The following is an 18,707-nucleotide window of genomic DNA, read 5'->3' as shown; positions in this document are numbered from 1 at the left end:
AGGATTGTAGAGAAATTCACATATCCTTGGGTGAATTCCCTCCAAAAAGTTAATCATTCGCACCTTCCATTGCGGATCCTCCTCACGAATAAGTGTGGGAGGTTTTGATTGAGAACCAGTGCTCATGAACGAGGTATTGGCCAAGTTCGCCATTGAAATTAGAAGGAGAAAAATATGAATAAGATAAAACTGATTTAATCGAGTGAAACAGGGTAAAATGAAGAAGACTGGTGTTCTATAAAATGCAGATTAATACCAAAAACAGAATTAATCGAATGAGAATTCAATTCCTGCTCTGATATCAATTGTTGGGACCTGTAAATTCAACTTTGGTATTTGAACTCTTACTCTGAATGATCTCTAGGACGATTACAGTGCAGCAGAAACAATGATAAGAACAAAACAGAGTAATTAACCAAGAACACACAGATTAATATGAAGAAGATGAACACAATAAAATAGCTTCAAAGGTTTTTTAATTGATTGAAAATATAGACGATTACAATAAGGAAGCACACTGAATACAAAGGCCTAAGCTGCTATTTATACTAGACCCTAACGACTTTACTGACAAATCTAGAAAGTGAAATCATCTAAGCCGTCCAAATAAATTCTATTAAAATCTAGTCACGTGAGAAGCACATGCAGCTAACAACCTTTGAAAAACAGTAGAACAGGATCTTCACATAAGACGAATCCGCAGACCCTCTGTGAGCTATCTCAGAGGCTCTGCTGAAATTGACTTGTAGGTTCTTATTGCCAGAGGACCATTTTCCAGAACCTCTGTGAGAGACATCAGAGATTCTGTCATTCTTGACTTGCACAATGAAACAGCTTCTGTTGCTGGTCCTCTGTTGTCTTCTGTGGAAGATACCCTTCTGTCAATACTTGCAGAATACTTTTTCATACTTTTACATGAAGTAAATATTAGAGCTAACACACAGATATTTGGGCAATGCAACACTGGAATCTAGGACCAACAGCAACATGCTCAAATTCAGAAAAATGTACATGTGTAGCTGGAATGTGTCTAAAACAGAAAGATCAACATTTAAAATCACATGCCAGAAACAAAGGCTTCAAAGTCACTTTCGAGACAGTGATCGATTAAGAAGAAACTGAGTCTGGATGCTGTAACGAAATTGTGCAATATGTTGTTAACCAATCTGTCCAAATCAAGCCAGCAAATTAGAACAGAGACGAGCAATAAACAGTCTGAAATCTGCTCACAATACATCCCGCTAAACTGCTCAACACACAGCTTGAGATTTTCACTTCACAAATACAAACCAGATGACCTTGTGCGATTTAGGAACTTCCTTGAATCTGTAGTCTGATAATCTCTGACCAATAACACCAAAACTGAATGATACGATTAAAACTCAAAACTTACTTTCTGAGAACAAAGTTCTCAAATCAGATGAAGAATGGTGCTGTTCGATGAAGGATGGAATCAAAACTTAAAACCTGTGATTAACAGTGAGCGATGAACTTCAAAACCAAACAAACAGTCGTGCGATAAGGTCTGTACAAATATTATGCCTCTCAACTAATTCTTTCTCCTGAGACAGACGAGCCATCCTTGCTAATCTATTTACCTATCCGATCATTAGTCCGCTCAATTCTCTTAAATAGCTCACAAACCAATCAAAGAACCGATTTACCTATCCGATTACTTATCCGGTCACTTATCCGGTCAAGTGTTGTACGAATCCGGACAAGTCCGCTCAAGGGTTAAACCTAAATCGCTTAAGTATCCGGTCACGAGTTGATCGATTAAGACTTAAATTAGAGAACCTTACCTTTTGATTTGTGCGATTTAGAATCCGGTTGATCTTGTGCAATGAAGTCTCCGTATGAGTCTTGTGCGATGAAGAGAAATTTGATGAACGATGTCTGGAGGATGAAGATGATAGTAGGCGATGAAGATAAACAGGCTACCAATTGGGCTTTGAGATAAATTTGTTGGGCTAAAAAAATTGAGCGATTTAAAAGATGAAATTTGATCAAAATATGACACAAACACAAAAATAACTTTTCACAAAAATGATCAAAAACACTGACTTTTTAAGAAAAATTAAGAACACGAAAAACAAAAAAAAATTCAGAAAATAATCTTGAAAAGCAATGATCAAATTACAAAACTTTGTGTTTAACAAAGATTCACAATACAATTTCGTACAATTTGATCCTGTTTTTAACACGAAAACACAAGATTTAAAAAAAAAATGGGATCAAACTTAAAAAAAATAAGAACACGAAGAACAAAAAAAAAATTCAGAAAATAATATTCAACAAATCTTCAAAAACTGATTTCTTTTTCTGATCTCTTGCACACACTGCTTTGGTACCATGGGAACAGCGGCTTAAGCCATTAGGTGTAGGCGCTTTCCAGAGGTGAGAGGAGTTGTTTCTTCTATTTATACTTGCCCATCAGGAATAGCAGAAGTGCTACTTAGTAGTATAAACTCGGATTGTGTGTCCCTTTTTAAGTGATCAATCTTCATGAAAGCTTCACAAATATGGCAGATCTGGATAAACATTCAAGAACACATATATGAGAGTTGAGAGAAAAAGTCTAACATTCAAAGCTCTGGTCAACTCTCTATTATGAGATGATATTACAATTAAGTTCACTACTCTTGCAATTACAAAGACATTACCCTATTTATAGGGTCAAACTTCTAAACATAGTCAAAGTCAAACCTGTCTAAGAAAAGTCAAACACGATGACTTTTACAATTATAGACAATATTTAACTTTCAAGACGAATACAATTTAATACTGATTTTCAGTCCTAACAAACTATTTCATCCAATGACAGGTTGCAGTCATTTCTGTCAGAGTGAACCTCGTTCATAGTTTTATCCAAAATGTACAGACTATTTCATCCAATGACGGAACAAAGTTAAATACGTCAGAGTGAACCTCGTCTATAGTTTTAACCAATCATAATCTTAAAATAGGTTTATATTCAAAACCTTTCAAGCCTTAGAACAATATGTTCTATAAATGATTACTCAAATCATTTATTCCTCTTTAAATCCTCAACAAAGGGTATCATATCCCAAAACTGTTAAAACATAGTTTTTGCTTTAATCATTCCAAAACAATTTCAAACTTCAAAATTACGAACTATTTTCTTTAAAACTGTTTAGAACAGTTTTACCAAATTCTTTTAAATTTCAAACCATCAATACTCAACAAGTTTCAAGATCAATCAGGAGATAAAAACTCACGGTTTGTAAACTGATAATAATTCAAAAACTCACCTTAAAATAACAGATTCTGCAGATTATCACACAGCAAATAACAAAATCTTTAAACAACAATATTCTTCAAGAATATTTTTCAAGAACTCCTTCAAGTACACTTTCACTTTTTGTAAAACAGGAAACTGATAAGATTTTTATCTTATCTTCTTCCTTTTATATTTAAAATAAGGCGGTGATGGTGTTATACTATTAAGAAGTGGAAGATAATGATTTAAAATCATTCTTTCTTAACCATGAAGTTTTTGGGTTTAAAAATAAAATTTCTCATCACATGTATGCATAACATCAGATTCCACTTATTTGCACATTATCCATGCTAGTATTAACATAATTATGCATATTATCACATAAGTCACATAGTAAACACATAAAATTACCTCAACCCAAGTTTGCAGAAAACCCAGTTATAACATGCATGCACATATACACATATGCACATAAACATTCTCATGCATATACGCTTACACACATATACACATATACATGCATGCTTCATGAGATAACAAATAATCACGTAACCAAATAATCAAATATTTACCTCGGATGTATAACCAGGACTCAGTTATTTCATCATTATGCATGGCATCCGCTTTCTCCTCCATCTCTTTCTCTTCTTTCTCTTTTTGCTCTCTCTCTTTTCTCCCTCTCGATTTTAGCCCTCTTGGCTTCCTCTCTTTGTTTCTTCTCTTCTCTCTTTCTTTTCTTGTCTTCCTTCTCCCTCTTTCTTTTCTCTTTCTCCCTCTACTCCCTCTTAATCCTCTCAACATCCACTTGTACGTGTGTCTCCCTATCAATCTATGTACCCATATTCTATGGTTCTCCCTCAACATTGGATTTTCCCCTATGCGTGTGGGGGTTCGAATAGCTAGTTCTAGTGATTTGAGCACACATTTGTACACTCTCCTCACTTCCTTGGTCTTAATGTTCGCCATCAGCTTCTTCGACAGTTGCCTCTCATTTAGGTATCCATCCTTGTGCGTCATAAGAAGGTACGAGTATAGCACATTCACGAGTTCCATTGGGCCTAAAGTGCAAAGGATCTCACTTTCAATGAGACCTGGTCTGAGGAGCAGACTTAGGAATCTTGGAAACAGTCGTGTAGGCAGATCTTTTCCCTTGGACTTATCCAGATTTTTCTTTACAAAAGCGCCTCGAAATTCTGTGTAGAGGATTAATGAGTAGTCCAATGGCAAGTCGAAATAAATGTCGTATATCAATTGGAACATGTTTGTACTATACGTATCCATACTTCTAATCTTACCTGTTAGGGCTTTATTGACCAAAGTGAACAGAATATTCCACATTGGTGGTAGGAATTGATGCCTAAACTAAGATGGATAGTTTATCTGTTTATTGTACCTAAGGAACCTCAGAAATCCCATGATTTCGTTCCTGGTTGGTAAAGGGGCATACTCAGGAAGGCCTAGGTCTGCTTTGGTGGGTATTTGAAGAACGAAGGAAAAAATTGACCTAGAGATTCTCATTTGGCAGTACTGTTGAGTCTCTGGTATGTAAAATTCACCAACAACACCTCTCTCCTTTTCTAGGAATTCACACGATTGCCAGAATTCTTGAGGGAATCTTTCTGGAATCTCTTCATCAACATCGGTTAGGGCTGGGTTTAGGAAGTGGTGTTTGAGAATGTCCACTACAGGATGGAATCTTGTATCATAGTTGGATTGGGTGAGGTTGAGGGCATGATTTTTGGGTTTGAGGGGTAGCGGTATGACATGAAGGTTCGTCCCCTCAATCGATCTTAAGGTTGAGGTTTTGTTTTGGGAGTTGTTTGATTCTAAGTCGGTCGACATTGTTCAAAAGAAAATTAGAATCGGAGTAGAAGAAATTTTAGGGTTTAGAGTTGCAGATTCTTACTTGGAGAAGATGAATTTCTTGAAGTAATGAGTTCTTCGTAATAGGTTCTTGCAGAGAATATTTGAGATTTTGAAAGCGTAAAGGAAAAATAGGGTTTCTTTATCCTTTAAATAGGAAACAATCAATGCACTTGAGTGTTTTAACCCAAACATCAATTATGGAAGGGTTTCTTGCCAGAACTTATGGGGGGATGCCGCGTGGACTGACAGTTGCAGGTTACAGCTCACGTCCACGCCTCCCAAATTTGAAAAATTAGGGTTACAGGACTATCACCTTCAAAAGATATTCAGTTTTCCATTTTTATTTAAAGAGAGGTTTTTTTTTAAAAAAATCATACACTCTAGTTAAGAAAGATACAGAGTTACCAAATTTTAGGGACGGAGGCTCTGTATGTGCTATACATATGCTCTGGTCCTTGAAATTAAGTAAACTGCAGAATCAAAAAGGTTTTGAAACCACAATAGGTTTTATTAGCTTAAAAAACTTGAAGATTGAAATAGATAACATACCGTTTTAGCGATATAGAACCCCATGGTTGGACTATTCAGATTTGATGCCATCATGAACAAATTTGATGGAGCAGAGGCTCTATATAGTACATATAGAGGCTCTATATAGTACATATAAAGGCTCTGCATCTTGGAATTCCAGTTCTCCCCCTTGGATAATGCCTTCTGTTCTCCTCTTCTTTAAACTATTCTTGGATCACAAAATAATAAGATATGCACAAGCACTAGTTCAAGGTATAGAGGCTCTGTATGACAAAACTTGAAGATTGAAAGAATTTGGACTAATAGGCTCTGCATAGTACATGCAGAGGCTCTATATGATGGACATAAAAAAATAATAAAAAGATTTATGCTAATCTTGAGTGTAGAAGCTCTGTATTATGCATACAGAGGCTTTGACTAATCATTATAAATTGAGCATATCCAACATGCTAATCAAGAAATTGAATCTCTTTTCATCAAGAGCTTTAGTGAATATATTAGCAAGCTGGAAATCTGTAGAAACAAAGAACATCTCAATCGTATCTTTTTCCACATGGTCCTTGATGAAGTGGTAGCAAACATCAATGTGCATGGTCTTGGAATGCTGGACAGGGTTTGCAATGATGGCTATTGCACTTTTCGAGTCACACAGAATAAGGATCTTATCAAACTCAATACCATAGTCTTTGAGTTGAGTCTTCATCCATATGACTTGGGAGCAGCAACTTGTTGTGGCTACGTACTTTGCTTCTACAGTGGACGTTGACACACAGTTCTGCTTTTTGGATGTCCAACTCACCAACTTGTTTTCAAGTAGTTGACAACTCCCAGATGTGCTCTTCCTATGGAGGTTAGACCCTGCATGGTCAGAATTTGTATATGGTATTAAATCAAAGCCAGAATGCTTAGGATACTAGAGACCTAAAAATTGATTCCCTTTGAGATATCTAAAGATTCTTTTCACCGCAGACATATGAGTTCCTTAAGATTAGCTTGGAATCTAGCACACAAGCATGTGGCGAACATGATGTCAGGCTACTATGTGAGTTACATAAGTGAACCACTCATTCCACGATAAGTCTTGACATCCACTGGTTTTCTAGATGGATATATGTCAAGCTTGGTACCCGTGGCAATTGATGTCCTCATTGTCGATGAGTTATGAAGTTGATACTTCTTCAAGATGTCAAAGACATATTTAGCTTGATTAACGAAGATACCTTCCTCTGTTTGTTTTACTTGGAGACCGAGGAAGAATGTTAATTCTCCCATCATGCTCATTTCAAACTCACTATTCATCAACGCAAAGAACTTGTCACAGTAGCTCTGGTTATTTGAACCGAATATAATATCGTCTACGTAAATTTGCACTAGGAGTATCTCACCTTTATGCCTCTTAATGAACAAGGTTGTGTCGATCTTACCCTTCTTGAAACCATTGGATATTAGAAAGGACGAGAGTCATTCGTACCAGGCTCTGGGTGCTTGTTTGAGTCCATACAGAGCTTTGTCTAGATAATAGATGTACTGTATGTGTGTGGAGCTCTCGAACCCAGGAGGTTGCTACACATAGACTTCCTCTTTCAGCTTACCATTTAGAAAGGCTGACTTAATGTCTATTTGAGAGAATTGGAATCCTTTATGTGTAGAGTCGGCCAAGAATAAGCGTATAGCTTCTAGCCTTGTTACTGGTGTAAAGGTCTCGTCATAGTCTTTGCCTTCTTCTTGGCAGTAGCCTTTGGCAACGAACCAAACCTTTTTTCTTATGACAATGCCATCCTCATCCTTTTTGTTCCTGAAAACCCACTTAGTGCCAATAGCAAGTTTATCTTTTGGTAAGGGAACAAGAGTTTATACCTCTTTCTAACTGTAGAATCTCTTCTTGCATGGCATCAACCCAGCTTGGGTCTTGTAGTGCTTTGTGGATTTTCTTTGGCTCTACCATGCTTAAAAAGTTCACGAATAAACATTCATTTGTAGTGGCAGCTCTTGCCTTGAAACCTAGTGAAGGATTACCAATGATTTGGTGTGAGGGATGGTTTTTATTCCATCTTGTCATAGGAGGGTGAACTGTAAGTGGAGTTCTGAATCCTGCTCAATTGGGATGTTTGGCAATTCGTCCCTTACTGATGATGATGGCTCTGCTTGCTCCCCCTCGGATTGTGGTATAGAGGGACTAGGTTCAGATATAGAGATGGTATTCTCTAGGTCTGAGGGACTGGGCTCTGATGTAGAGGTATGAGGCTCTGGTTCTGGATCTGCAAGATCATAAGTGGGAGTAGAGGCATCAGAAAGGCAAGAGATAGATGTACCCGAAGGTTGTGTCTCTTCTTGAAAGCATGTAGAGGCACCTATTGTTGCATACCCAGAGATGACATCATCATCAAAGAAGTCTTGGAATAGTTGCTCGAATTCCAATTCCCTTAACTTCGATAGAGAATTGGAAGTCACTTGGTTTAGCTTGAGTTCAAAGCTAGAGTACTCTGAAATCATTGGTTCTTTATCGTCAAACGAGACGTTGATGCTCTCCATGACCGTCTTGGTTTTGAGGTTGAAGACTCTGTAGGCTTTGGAATTCACAGAACATCCAAGGAATTTGCCTTCGTCTGCCTTCTTGTGAAATTTGCCAAGAAGCTCACGGTCATTGAGGATGAAGCACCCGCAACCAAAGATGTGCAAAAATTTAACATTAGGTTTTCTCTGGTTGATAAGTTCATAAGGATTTTTCAGATATCTCTTGACCACTGTAGATCTATTTTGCGTAAAGCACCCGGGTCGAGATAGTTTCTCCCCAAAAATGGGTTGGAAGACCAGAGGCTGCAAGCATTGTTCGTGCAGCTTCAACTAAGGTTATGTTCTTCCTTTTCGCAACACCATTCTATTGTGGCATTCTTGCAGCCGAGAAGTTCTAGGAAATTCCCTCTTTGGCAAGGTACTCGTCAATTTTTGAATTTTTGAACTTTGTACCGTTGTCACTCCCCAGCTTTTGAATTCTTCTCTGTAGAAGAACTTGAATCTTGGTCATCAGCTTTATCAACAGCTCTAGCACATCTGATTTCTGCCTTATAAACTCAATCCAAGTATATCGTGAGAATTCGTTGATTAGTACAAGGATATATTTCTTGCCAGACATGCTTTGTATAGAGATAGGACCACAAAGATCCACGTGAAGCATATGCAGAGGTCTGACACAGGAAACATCAATCTTTGCCTTATGAGACGCTCTTTTGAGTTTACTCATCTCAAATGCAGGACAAAAGATGATCTTTTTCGAACTTTACCAATGGTAGTCCGACAACAAAATTGTTTTTGACAAGCTTCTCAATATGTGAAAAATTGAGGTGAGATAGCTTGTGATGCTAGAGCCAGGCTTCTTCAATTTTACGAGATATGAGATAGAGTGTCTCTATACCATCTCTGAGTGAGAAGTTCATGAGATAAAGATTACCTTTACGATCGGCTCTGAGCATCTTTTGACCCGATTCTGATGACGCTAGTATTATTTGAGATATGATTTGTCCCCCTTGTTGATAGGAGTAGTGCCTCTATCTTTTGATAAAATGAGATTGAAGAAATACATACATGATCAAATAAATGATATATAATATTGAGATCTATTATTTATTCAATTTTTTTGGTAGATCAAGAAAACAAAGATCAGATTTAAGGAGAATGATACAAAACATATTATCGTCTTCAAATATAGACACTTAGGAGAAAGGGATATGTTCATATATTGAATTGATCATGTAAATTAATGACTGCATTGAATCAACTAATCTGTCATGTGGGTAGTGATAAGATGTTGCTAGATACCATTTCTCATTGTAATTATAAATATGATGCATAATTTATGTCATCATGATAATGTTCAAATGGGTCAATAAAATATTAAAATGTTTGATAATGAGAATTTTTTATTTATTTAGTTGTGACGTAAATTCATTAAACTATGACTAATTAAATAGATAAATGAGAAATATATTATTTAGGGGCTGTTTACTAACTGCTGACCGGACTGACTCGGTCAGCATATCTGACTCGGTCAGCAGTCAGTGTGTTTACTGATTTACCATTCTGACCGAAATCTGACCGAAACTCTGACCGAGAACTTACCGAGACAGCATGAAAACAATGCTTACCCGGGTCAGATTTATCTTTTCCATCCTTGCCCCCTTTACACGATTAGGTTTTCACGCTATCTCCCTGTCGCTCCTCCCCGCTCCCTCATCGCTCCCCCGTCTTTCCCGACTCGCGACGCTCCTCACCGTCCCTCATCGTTGCTCTCCTTTCATCCCCCGCGGTCCCGACACTCCCTGCTACCACTCGGTCGGTCCTCATCCCTCGTCGCTCATCCTCCCTTGGCTACTCGAAAAGGTACTTTCAAATCAACCAATTTTCTTGTTAAACGGAAAACCATGTCTCTCCCGACTCTGGCTGACCCACCATGGCAAGGCACAGAAAACCATGTGTAATAATAAGAAGAAAACACCAATCTTTCCTACATAAACTGTAACCTGGGTTCAAAGCAAAATCCAGAAAAGATCTCAAGAGGAAACTTCTTATGCATCTGACATTTTTGACACCAAAACCATTGTCTTGTATCCATATCATATATAAGCACAGCTGTTCCACCATAACTCTGTATGTATATCAAATCCCCACCTCCACTGCTTGCAAATACATCATCCAACTMCCCAAACCCCTGCATAAACTTTCTATTTTGAAAGTGTTTTCTGTCGCTGCACAGTTGTGCCTCTGGCTGACCCACCATGGCAAGGCAACCCATATGAAGAAAAAATGGTGGGCATTTGAAAAAGAAGTATGATGTAGTAGGGAAATGATTAGGAACACAAATGAAGGGAGAGAGGGAGCGTCCAATTAAAGAGGTATAGGCAATAGAACCACAGTAGGTAGAGAGATGGGACACCAGGAGGTCTTAAAAACTTGTACCTAGCCAAACTAGGTGGCCATAGAACCACAGTAGGTAGAGAGATGGGACACCTGGACCTTATCTTACCTTTTATATATATTTTTATATATATATATATATATATATATCCAACAACTCAAGAACATTGGCAATATTGGCAATTTATTTTGTTTTTTTTTCTTCCATTAAATTATTAATAACAAAAATAATAATATATTATTCAATATATAATTATAAATAGGGTTATAATAGTCATTATATTTTTGGTAAGCACTTATCAAAAACATTTGGTAAACATTCTTACCCGGGACAGCACTTACCAGGATAGCACTTACCCGGGTCAGCACTCTTACCCGGACAGCACTTACCCGGTATGATTTGGTAAACAGCCCCTTAGTCAATTGTAATTTAATTTAATTAAATTAGGATTAATTAATAAGATAAATATATGAAGCCATATGTCTAAAGAAAAATTCTTTGAGTATACAAGGATGCTTAAGCGTTAATTTTAATATACTTGAGAAAAACACTACTTAGCTGTAAAAACGTTTCTTTCTAAAATATTTACACACTCATATTGAATGTCTAGTAACACAGTAATTTATTCTCTCGTGACCCAACATGTATAACAAGAGCAAAGATGAGATGGTAAATTTTTTAATTCGATTATGCAAAGCTTGTAGCTCTTGTGATTAGTTATGAAATATGGGTGTGCATAACTAATACTTTGAGTCACTAGTCTTATGCTACGGTAACCTGGCTTTTGTGTTCTCTTCTATTTGGTGTGGGGAGGGGTGAATTAAGCTTGAGGGTTAAGATACCCTTATTTCTACTGTTGCAACCTCCATTGCTAAACCAGACCAAACAAATTTAATGAATCATATATATAATACGGCATCAGCATCTTTAAGGGTAAGATATACACAAACCTTCCCTTACCTCTACCCTATGGGGTAAAGCGGCTCATTCTCTGTAAAGACCCAACTTATAAAAAGTTTTAGAAAACATGATTTTGCAACAAAAAAGAACATATGGTTCTAAAGTTTAACCGAAGATTAGAATTAGAGGATACAGATAAACATAAATGGCAGAAAAACAGGTTGGGAAAGTCAAAGAACAAGTAACAAAGCTAGAAAGAAAACTAAAGCATGTACATACAATAAAGGCATATGAGAAGGGTGTGTTTTAGAACAGGTCTAGATTGCTTTTTACTAAATCATACATGAACACTTGTTCGGTTAATACATATGTCGAAGCTAATCTTTCTTACCTTACAATTGGTCGAAGTTTGATTTTAATTTATCATACTTGGATAGGTCTGGTCTTGAATAATAACTGCTTGTTGCTTCAGTTTTTGCCCCTCAAGCCCATCAAATGGTTGCTTTATTTTTGGCACCAAAATACTTGAGTTCGAAGAATCAACGAGCCCCCCATCAGTATGGTTATGGTTTCCGACAATAGTCTGCTCACCTTGCACGCCATGATCCTCATAAATGATGTTATCTCTAATATGATATGGTCGATTGTTACTTCCTACATATGAGTTGTTGCTAAGTTGTAGGCGAGCTTCTTCTTGTTTAATAACTACAGATATGGCGGCATCCTCTTTAGGCGTCATCTTACTTTGTAAGCTTTTAGAGTGTCGAATATAATTGTGAATATTGGAAATGTTGGGAGACATATGCCTTATGACAGCCATCAAAACACCAATTTTCATGATCTTTTTCATATCATGAGGTTTCTTATATGGTGGTGGGCAGTCTTGCTTTTGGAACCCAACTGTGGCCACCACTCTTCGTCTCCGGTGGGCCACCATGGTGGTGCAACACCCTTTCCCAATGGAAACCGCCTTTGAGGTGGATCACAGTGTTGCATAAGAGCTGACAAAAAACAACCRAGTGTGGTGTCAGGAAGATCTTGCAAGATGTAAGGAGTGGAAACCTCTGAAAAATGGTTAYTTTTTCCRACATTTGAGTTTTCTGCCTGGTGGTTGTTGATCACGGCAATGGCATTTTCATCAAACCGTACTCCTTCTTTCCACCATGCACGCAGATTCTCAGAGGCACCGCTCACTGGCTTTCCGTTCTCGGTGATAATTCCATAAACAAATCCCTGAGCCTTACAAACTTCCATCATCTTCGACAATTGTTTTAGGACGATATCCTGTAAACGGGACATCTTCTTTTGTCTTGCTTTCGCTACGGTTTGACATGGTGTTGCGGCTTCTACWCGATTGTTTCCTTCATTTTGCTCTTTAACAGACGTCAAAGGCATTTTATCCATCCAAGTTCTCCTTGTTTCCTCTTCAATGTCAACTCCTTTGCAGTTAGGTGCTTGCTGTTCGGCTTCAAGAGTCCTAAGATTATCAAAATCTACATAGAAATCCATATCTGCATAGAATTTGGTCTTCGCAAAACATAGTACTTCTTTACAAGGAGTTTCAAATGGAAACAACAAAACTGTTGAAAATGTAGAAGTATATCTCAATCTTAGGGGCTATTTATCTAAATGTTTACCCGATAAGCGCTTATTATTAGGAGTCTAACACTATAATTTATTATCTAGGTAAGATTGTAGTACATCAAAATGGTATTGTTTGCAACAATATATATGCTAAGCGCTTACCCGTGTAAGAGTCGTCACCCTCGCTTACCGAGTAAAACTCTCTATCCTTGTCATCGCTCTTACCCGATAAGATTATTGGGTCTTGCCATGTTCGTCCAGTGAGGAAAATTACCCGATAAACAACTACTCGGTAAGCGTTTAATGAACGGTCCCTTAAATGAATTTAATCAAAGGCATGTGATTGAAAAGGCCATTACAAGATTATTTTCAAACCAAAAATCCCCCCCCCCCCCCCAAAACTATTTTTTTAATAAGAAATAAGCGAATAATAATTAAAATTGGAGGCAAATAAATTACACTACAAGGGAAAATGGTTTTAGAGAAGGAAGTTTTAGAGAAGAATCCATAAGTGTATCTAAAAGTGATTTTTAGGGAAAAAACTATATGACAAAAGTGAAAAGTGTAACAAAAGGTAAGATAACTTTAAGAGAAAAATTTCAAACCAAAAAATATACTATGAAAATTGTCGCTAAAGCTTTTAGAGACGCTTCTTACATAAAGCGTTTCTAAAATYCAAATCAAAAGCTTTAGAAACGCTTTCTAAATCGTCACAAAAAATAAAGTATTTTTWTTTTTAGTTTTAAATTAAATAAAAGGTTTTAATTACACTTTAATGATTCTAAAAGGGTATCTAAAGGCTTTTTATTTTCAATAAATTATTTATAAAAAAATATAATTAGAAATTAAACGGAGCGTGTGTGTGCGTTCGGGAGTCGGGAATCGGGAGTGAGAGTCTTGTGCGAGTTCATACGATTTCTCTTCCAATTTTCAGTAATCGGAACACAATCAAATGTAAAATCAATAGTATCGGCTCTACGAATTCTAAGATTTCTCTTCGATTTTTCGATTTAGGGCTTGASGATTCATCGATTTCGGTAAGTTTGTCTTAACATCTTCATTTTGACGATTCATTGCAATCAATTAGGAATTATGTTTATACTTTGTTTTGGTTACATGATCGACTGATTTGAGATCGGAGGATCTCGTTGCATTAAAATTTGCGGCTGATTCATTGCAATCAATTAGGAGTTCGCTTAATTTGGTAAAATTTCCTTCTACGAATGAATTAGGATATTTGAGCATGGYCGAATGAGACTTGCAGATGTATTAGAACATTTTTCAATGTAAACGACTATACATATTCAACTGCTTCTCTTATTTGTCCAATACGATTTTGTAGGTCAGTATAACAAAAACGATGAATGCTCAAGCTTGCATTTTTTGCCCCTAAAGACATTTTCCTGTTGCTCTATGTATACAATTGATGGAGATTACCACGTTTTTAGGAAGACAAAGAAGCAAACACTTATTCTGATAGGAATTGATCATAAGATGATGTTATTTTCAAGCAAACAGCCAATCGTTGCTTATGTTCTCAGGGCTGGTCAGTGACAGAGTCTATGAGAATATTTTCTTGCCTGATTTGCCTTATGTCAAGGGTGAACATGGAAGCAAGTTCCCTAGTCCATCTTTCTATTGTGGAATCTTTTGTAGTTTTGTAATGATAGTATCTTGTACCTGAACCGGTGGCTCACTTTTTCTTTCATTGGTCCCAATTATGCCTTGGTCTGCTGCCTGTTCAGATATATATTTCCAAGTGAAAAATGATGAAGACACTCTGCAAACTCTTGCTTTTGGGGATAACCTTCTGGTAAGTAACATGGTCTGTGGCATATCATCTTATTGTGGAAGTCTGTATCCCTTTTGCCAGATAACATCATACTTTGTCGGAAAATAAAGCAAATATATCTTAGGTACTTCTATTGGGTCTATTTTTGCATTCTATTTCAAATAAATGAATGYTTTTCTACTACCCTCCTTCATGCTTTATGTAGACAAACTATTGTAAGGCTAATGGTAATAGTTCAACAGCTGACAAACCATTACAAATCCTACAAACCAAACACACCAAAGATTCCAAATCCTTCCAATTCCAAATTCTTCCATGAAATCCAAATTCCTCAAAACATTCTATCAAACCAAATGCCGCCTTAGTGTTTACCATTCACTTTTKTCTTTCGAGCAGCACTTCTATATTCCCAATCATTAGACATTKAGGAATTTTACATGTTTCTCATGGTAGTCTATAGTATGCTAACTCGGTCTTTTGCAACCAGTCATTTGTAATTGGGATAGGGATAGTAGGAAGAAGTAAAATGACTTGGTACAGAAAGATTAACTTTTGAATTTGGCCCTTCTTTTCATTCAAACTTATTAAACACTCATCTGAATGCAGCAGTCTTTTACAACTAGTCATTTGTAGTTGGCATAGGGATAGTAGGAAGAAGTAAATGACTAGGTGCAGAAAGATTAACTTTTGAACTTGGCCCTTCTTTTCATTCAAGCTTGTTAACCACTCATCTGAATGCAGCAAGTCATAATAGGCTTTGATACCACAGAAATGGTCAGTGAGATGGAGTYATTAGGTCAAAGTTAGAGACTATGCGTTCTTACCATCCGATGGATTTTGCTAAACAACTAGCAGAGGTAAGCATTTGGTACAGAGTGTTATGTACTGTAAAGAGTTATATGGATTTATATGAGAAATAAAGGATTTGACCTCTTGCTAAGGTGATTTTGAGCAGTTATCTATTCATGTATTTTGAAATATTTTATTTTTCCTCCACTTACGCTTAGTCTATCTCAATCTAATAGTGGATTTACTTGCTTTTGGGTAAACCTTTTCTGTTTTTCAGTTTGTATCAGATGTTCTCGTTAATTACATGGACCAGCCTCCTGCTGGTTTTGCTATTCAAGGCCTTCTGAGACCTGCATTTGTTGAAGAGGATTCCATCAACGAGCATATGTTTGACTATCAATCCAATGAGGAGAAGCAAATCAGATTGCTGAAAATAAAGAAGAAGATATAGGTGTTATTAATGGCCTTGGGCATGTAGTAGGTCCCTCTCAAGATGTTAAAAATTTAATAAATCACATCTTTTTGTCACATACTTAAGTGTTACACCACCCATGAGCCTATGTTTTATATTATTTGTAGGCATCCATTTACTACCCACGAGTGGATTTCATATTCAGGTATCTGAGATGTTATGAAACAATAAGTAAGGCAAATACATCATATTCCCTTCGAATAAATGTAATAGTTTCCTTTTGAAGATGTCCTAAATTAACTGCAGCATTTATCTCACTTTAGCTTTTTCTTTCATTTCATACCCCCCCCCCAACCTGCTTCTTCTAATTTCTAGCTCCTTCCAATGGATATAAATTTCTTATTATTATAAAATAAGAGATATAAAATATAACATAGACGCTCTTGTATTATTACCTTTGTATAAAATAAGAGATATAAAATCTAAATCTTCATAGTGGCAGCCTGGTTGTATTATTACCTTTGTATAAAATGAGAGATATAAAATCTAAATCTTCATAGTGGCAGCCTGGTTGTATTATTACCTTTGTATCTTGCATATTGTAAAGAATAATGTCAATTGACAATTTAGGCATCCCCTCCCTCAACATCACCTCCTCTTGTACCATGTTTGCATTACCATYTAACAGTGCTTATGAACCACTACACATGATTGTTACAGGTCATAATTCTAAAGTTAATGATTCRAGACCAGCTTTCTGGAACAAGRTATCAGATATTGATCTATAGGCAAACCAGTCACTTGCCTGTTTTRTATTTATTGCTAGRCAGGGGAWTCATTTATCTTTTGTAGCATTACCAAAGCTTGTGTACTTTATGATTGGACAAAGATATTTTTCATCTAATTGCTTACACTGACGAGATTGGGTTGAAAATAATGTTAATGATTACTATCGAAATATTTCTCTGTGAATTTACCTTACACACATGCTCTCTCTCTCTCTCTCTCTCATTTCTTCCTATATGTCAATAGAGACACTTCTTTTAATGAGTGAGGATACTACTTAATCAGCTTGAAGTGGGTCTTATATAACTTCATTACCATGTGCTTATGTTTCCAATGAGTTTATGGTCCAAAAGAGCCCTTGAGATAAGGGGGTTCCAACATATATAGAGGGGAATTTGTCCAAGTCTAACGATGTGGAACATGTAACCAGAATGCTTCCTCTTGCTTACTGAACACCAGCACTTCTGGAGCTAGCAGAAGTGATGATGGTAAAGGAGACACAATTGATCCGTCTTCTTGTAATAAGGTTAGTTAATTTCTGCAATTGTTATTAATTGGTCAACACTCTCTCTTTAACATTGAAGCTGTTGTTTCTGTTGGGATAACTATTATYATATTAATGTTCAAGGTACTGATTGACTATTAGTTAAACATCTAAGATACCTCCAGTAGTGACAGAATGGGGAAAGCTTGTGGACCAAAACTAGTGCCATCAATATTTYGTAATGATTATTAGTAAGCAACATATATGGAGGACGTGGAAAGAGCCAAAGGAATGAAGCCAACTGACTCRAATGTAACAGATGATGCTTGGCATATACTTTGCAATTATTGGAGTTCGGAGAAGTTTCATGTAAGTTGTTTTTGGATYTTGATATGCTTTGTCTTATAATTCAAAAMATGTCGGTAACTTTAATGTTGTTTATTTTCTATATCTTGAAAATGTCTTGGTAAGAAATATAAAAAATAAAATAAAAAGTGAACCAATTAAATTATCAATGTGCAAAAATCTTATTGTGTTCTTTATTTCTTTTGGTCCTAATTGTTGCATGTTAGCTATTTGRACCTGGATCAACTTCAACCAGGTTTAGTATAGAGTTGTGGAGGTGTTTCAGGTCTGCAACTTCTATCTTGATCTTCTATTGGGGTGTCTCCTGTTAATTTTGTATATACAGTAACAAATAAAAGCAGAGTTTGTGGTTTTTCAATTAGAAGATTAACCACTGCATATGAAACCATATTCCATAGATTTTCTAGATACCAATTTTATAKAAGTGAAAGTCTATATATAGCTGCTGTTTGTGAGTTTTATATATAGCTGTTGTTTGTGGTTTTAATACTACGTAGAAAAAGCGATGAATTGATTCACAATTTTATAAAAAGTAAAAGTCTATATATAGTTGTTGTTTGTGAGTTTTATAAATCACTAAGATTTATATATATGATTTTTATGTCCATAGGAGAACATGGTAGAGATCAAGCGGCAAATTGATTGAACCGAAAATMCTTCGGGTGATCTAGAGATTATGCAACAAGTCTTAAGTAAAAGACTTGCATATACTCGGCGATGGTTGGGGAATGGTCTAGGGTCCCGAGCACTAGGAGCGATTCTACGAGCTCGCGACATAGCACCGGTGTGTCAGGTCGATTGAGCCACACCGAGATGTCTAATCAACTTGCTTCAACAGAGTCCGAGCTTGCTTCAACCAAATCCGAGCTCTTTCTTATGAAAGATGAATTCGYTGAGTTGCGACAAATGGTGAGGTCAATTGTATCCGGCCGRTCAGTTCCAASTTTTTCATCTTCATTAACTATTCAAGACCAACGTTCGGAGACTCAAGATCGTTAAACATGCTATGATGATTTTGGATGTTTTTTTGTTGATAAATTTAGA

General features: G+C 36.5%; 1 protein-coding gene, 1 long non-coding RNA gene and 1 pseudogene across 3 annotated transcripts; 2 read left to right on the top strand and 1 right to left on the bottom strand.

Moving 5' to 3' along the window:
- Window positions 1–6,062: 6,062 nt before the first annotated feature.
- LOC112512881 lies at window positions 6,063–12,959 on the bottom strand (annotated as a pseudogene).
- A 621-nt stretch (window positions 12,960–13,580) lies between these two features.
- On the top strand, window positions 13,581–16,323 carry LOC112512880. The gene is made up of 3 exons (XM_025119011.1): window positions 13,581–13,598; window positions 13,877–14,071; window positions 15,893–16,323. The coding sequence occupies exons 1-3, from the start codon at window positions 13,581–13,583 to the stop codon at window positions 16,064–16,066; spliced, it is 387 nt and encodes a 128-aa protein (XP_024974779.1). The 3' UTR covers window positions 16,067–16,323.
- Window positions 16,324–17,179: 856 nt separating this feature from the next.
- Window positions 17,180–18,701, top strand: LOC112513704. Of its 2 annotated transcripts, none has more exons than XR_003069291.1 (3): window positions 17,180–17,339; window positions 17,442–17,666; window positions 18,274–18,701. It is a non-coding gene; the product is annotated as an uncharacterized LOC112513704 (long non-coding RNA). The 2 variants fall into 2 exon arrangements; XR_003069292.1 differs by lacking the exon at window positions 18,274–18,701 and adding an exon at window positions 17,870–17,929.
- The last annotated feature ends 6 nt before the right edge of the window (window positions 18,702–18,707 follow it).

The sequence above is a fragment of the Cynara cardunculus genome, assembly GCF_001531365.2.
Source record: "Cynara cardunculus var. scolymus isolate 2C chromosome LG 5, CcrdV1, whole genome shotgun sequence".
In the NCBI taxonomy this organism is placed as follows: Eukaryota; Viridiplantae; Streptophyta; class Magnoliopsida; order Asterales; family Asteraceae; genus Cynara; species Cynara cardunculus.
The sequence above is the reverse complement of the archived record's forward strand: the minus strand, read 5'-3'. Positions and strand labels throughout refer to the sequence as shown.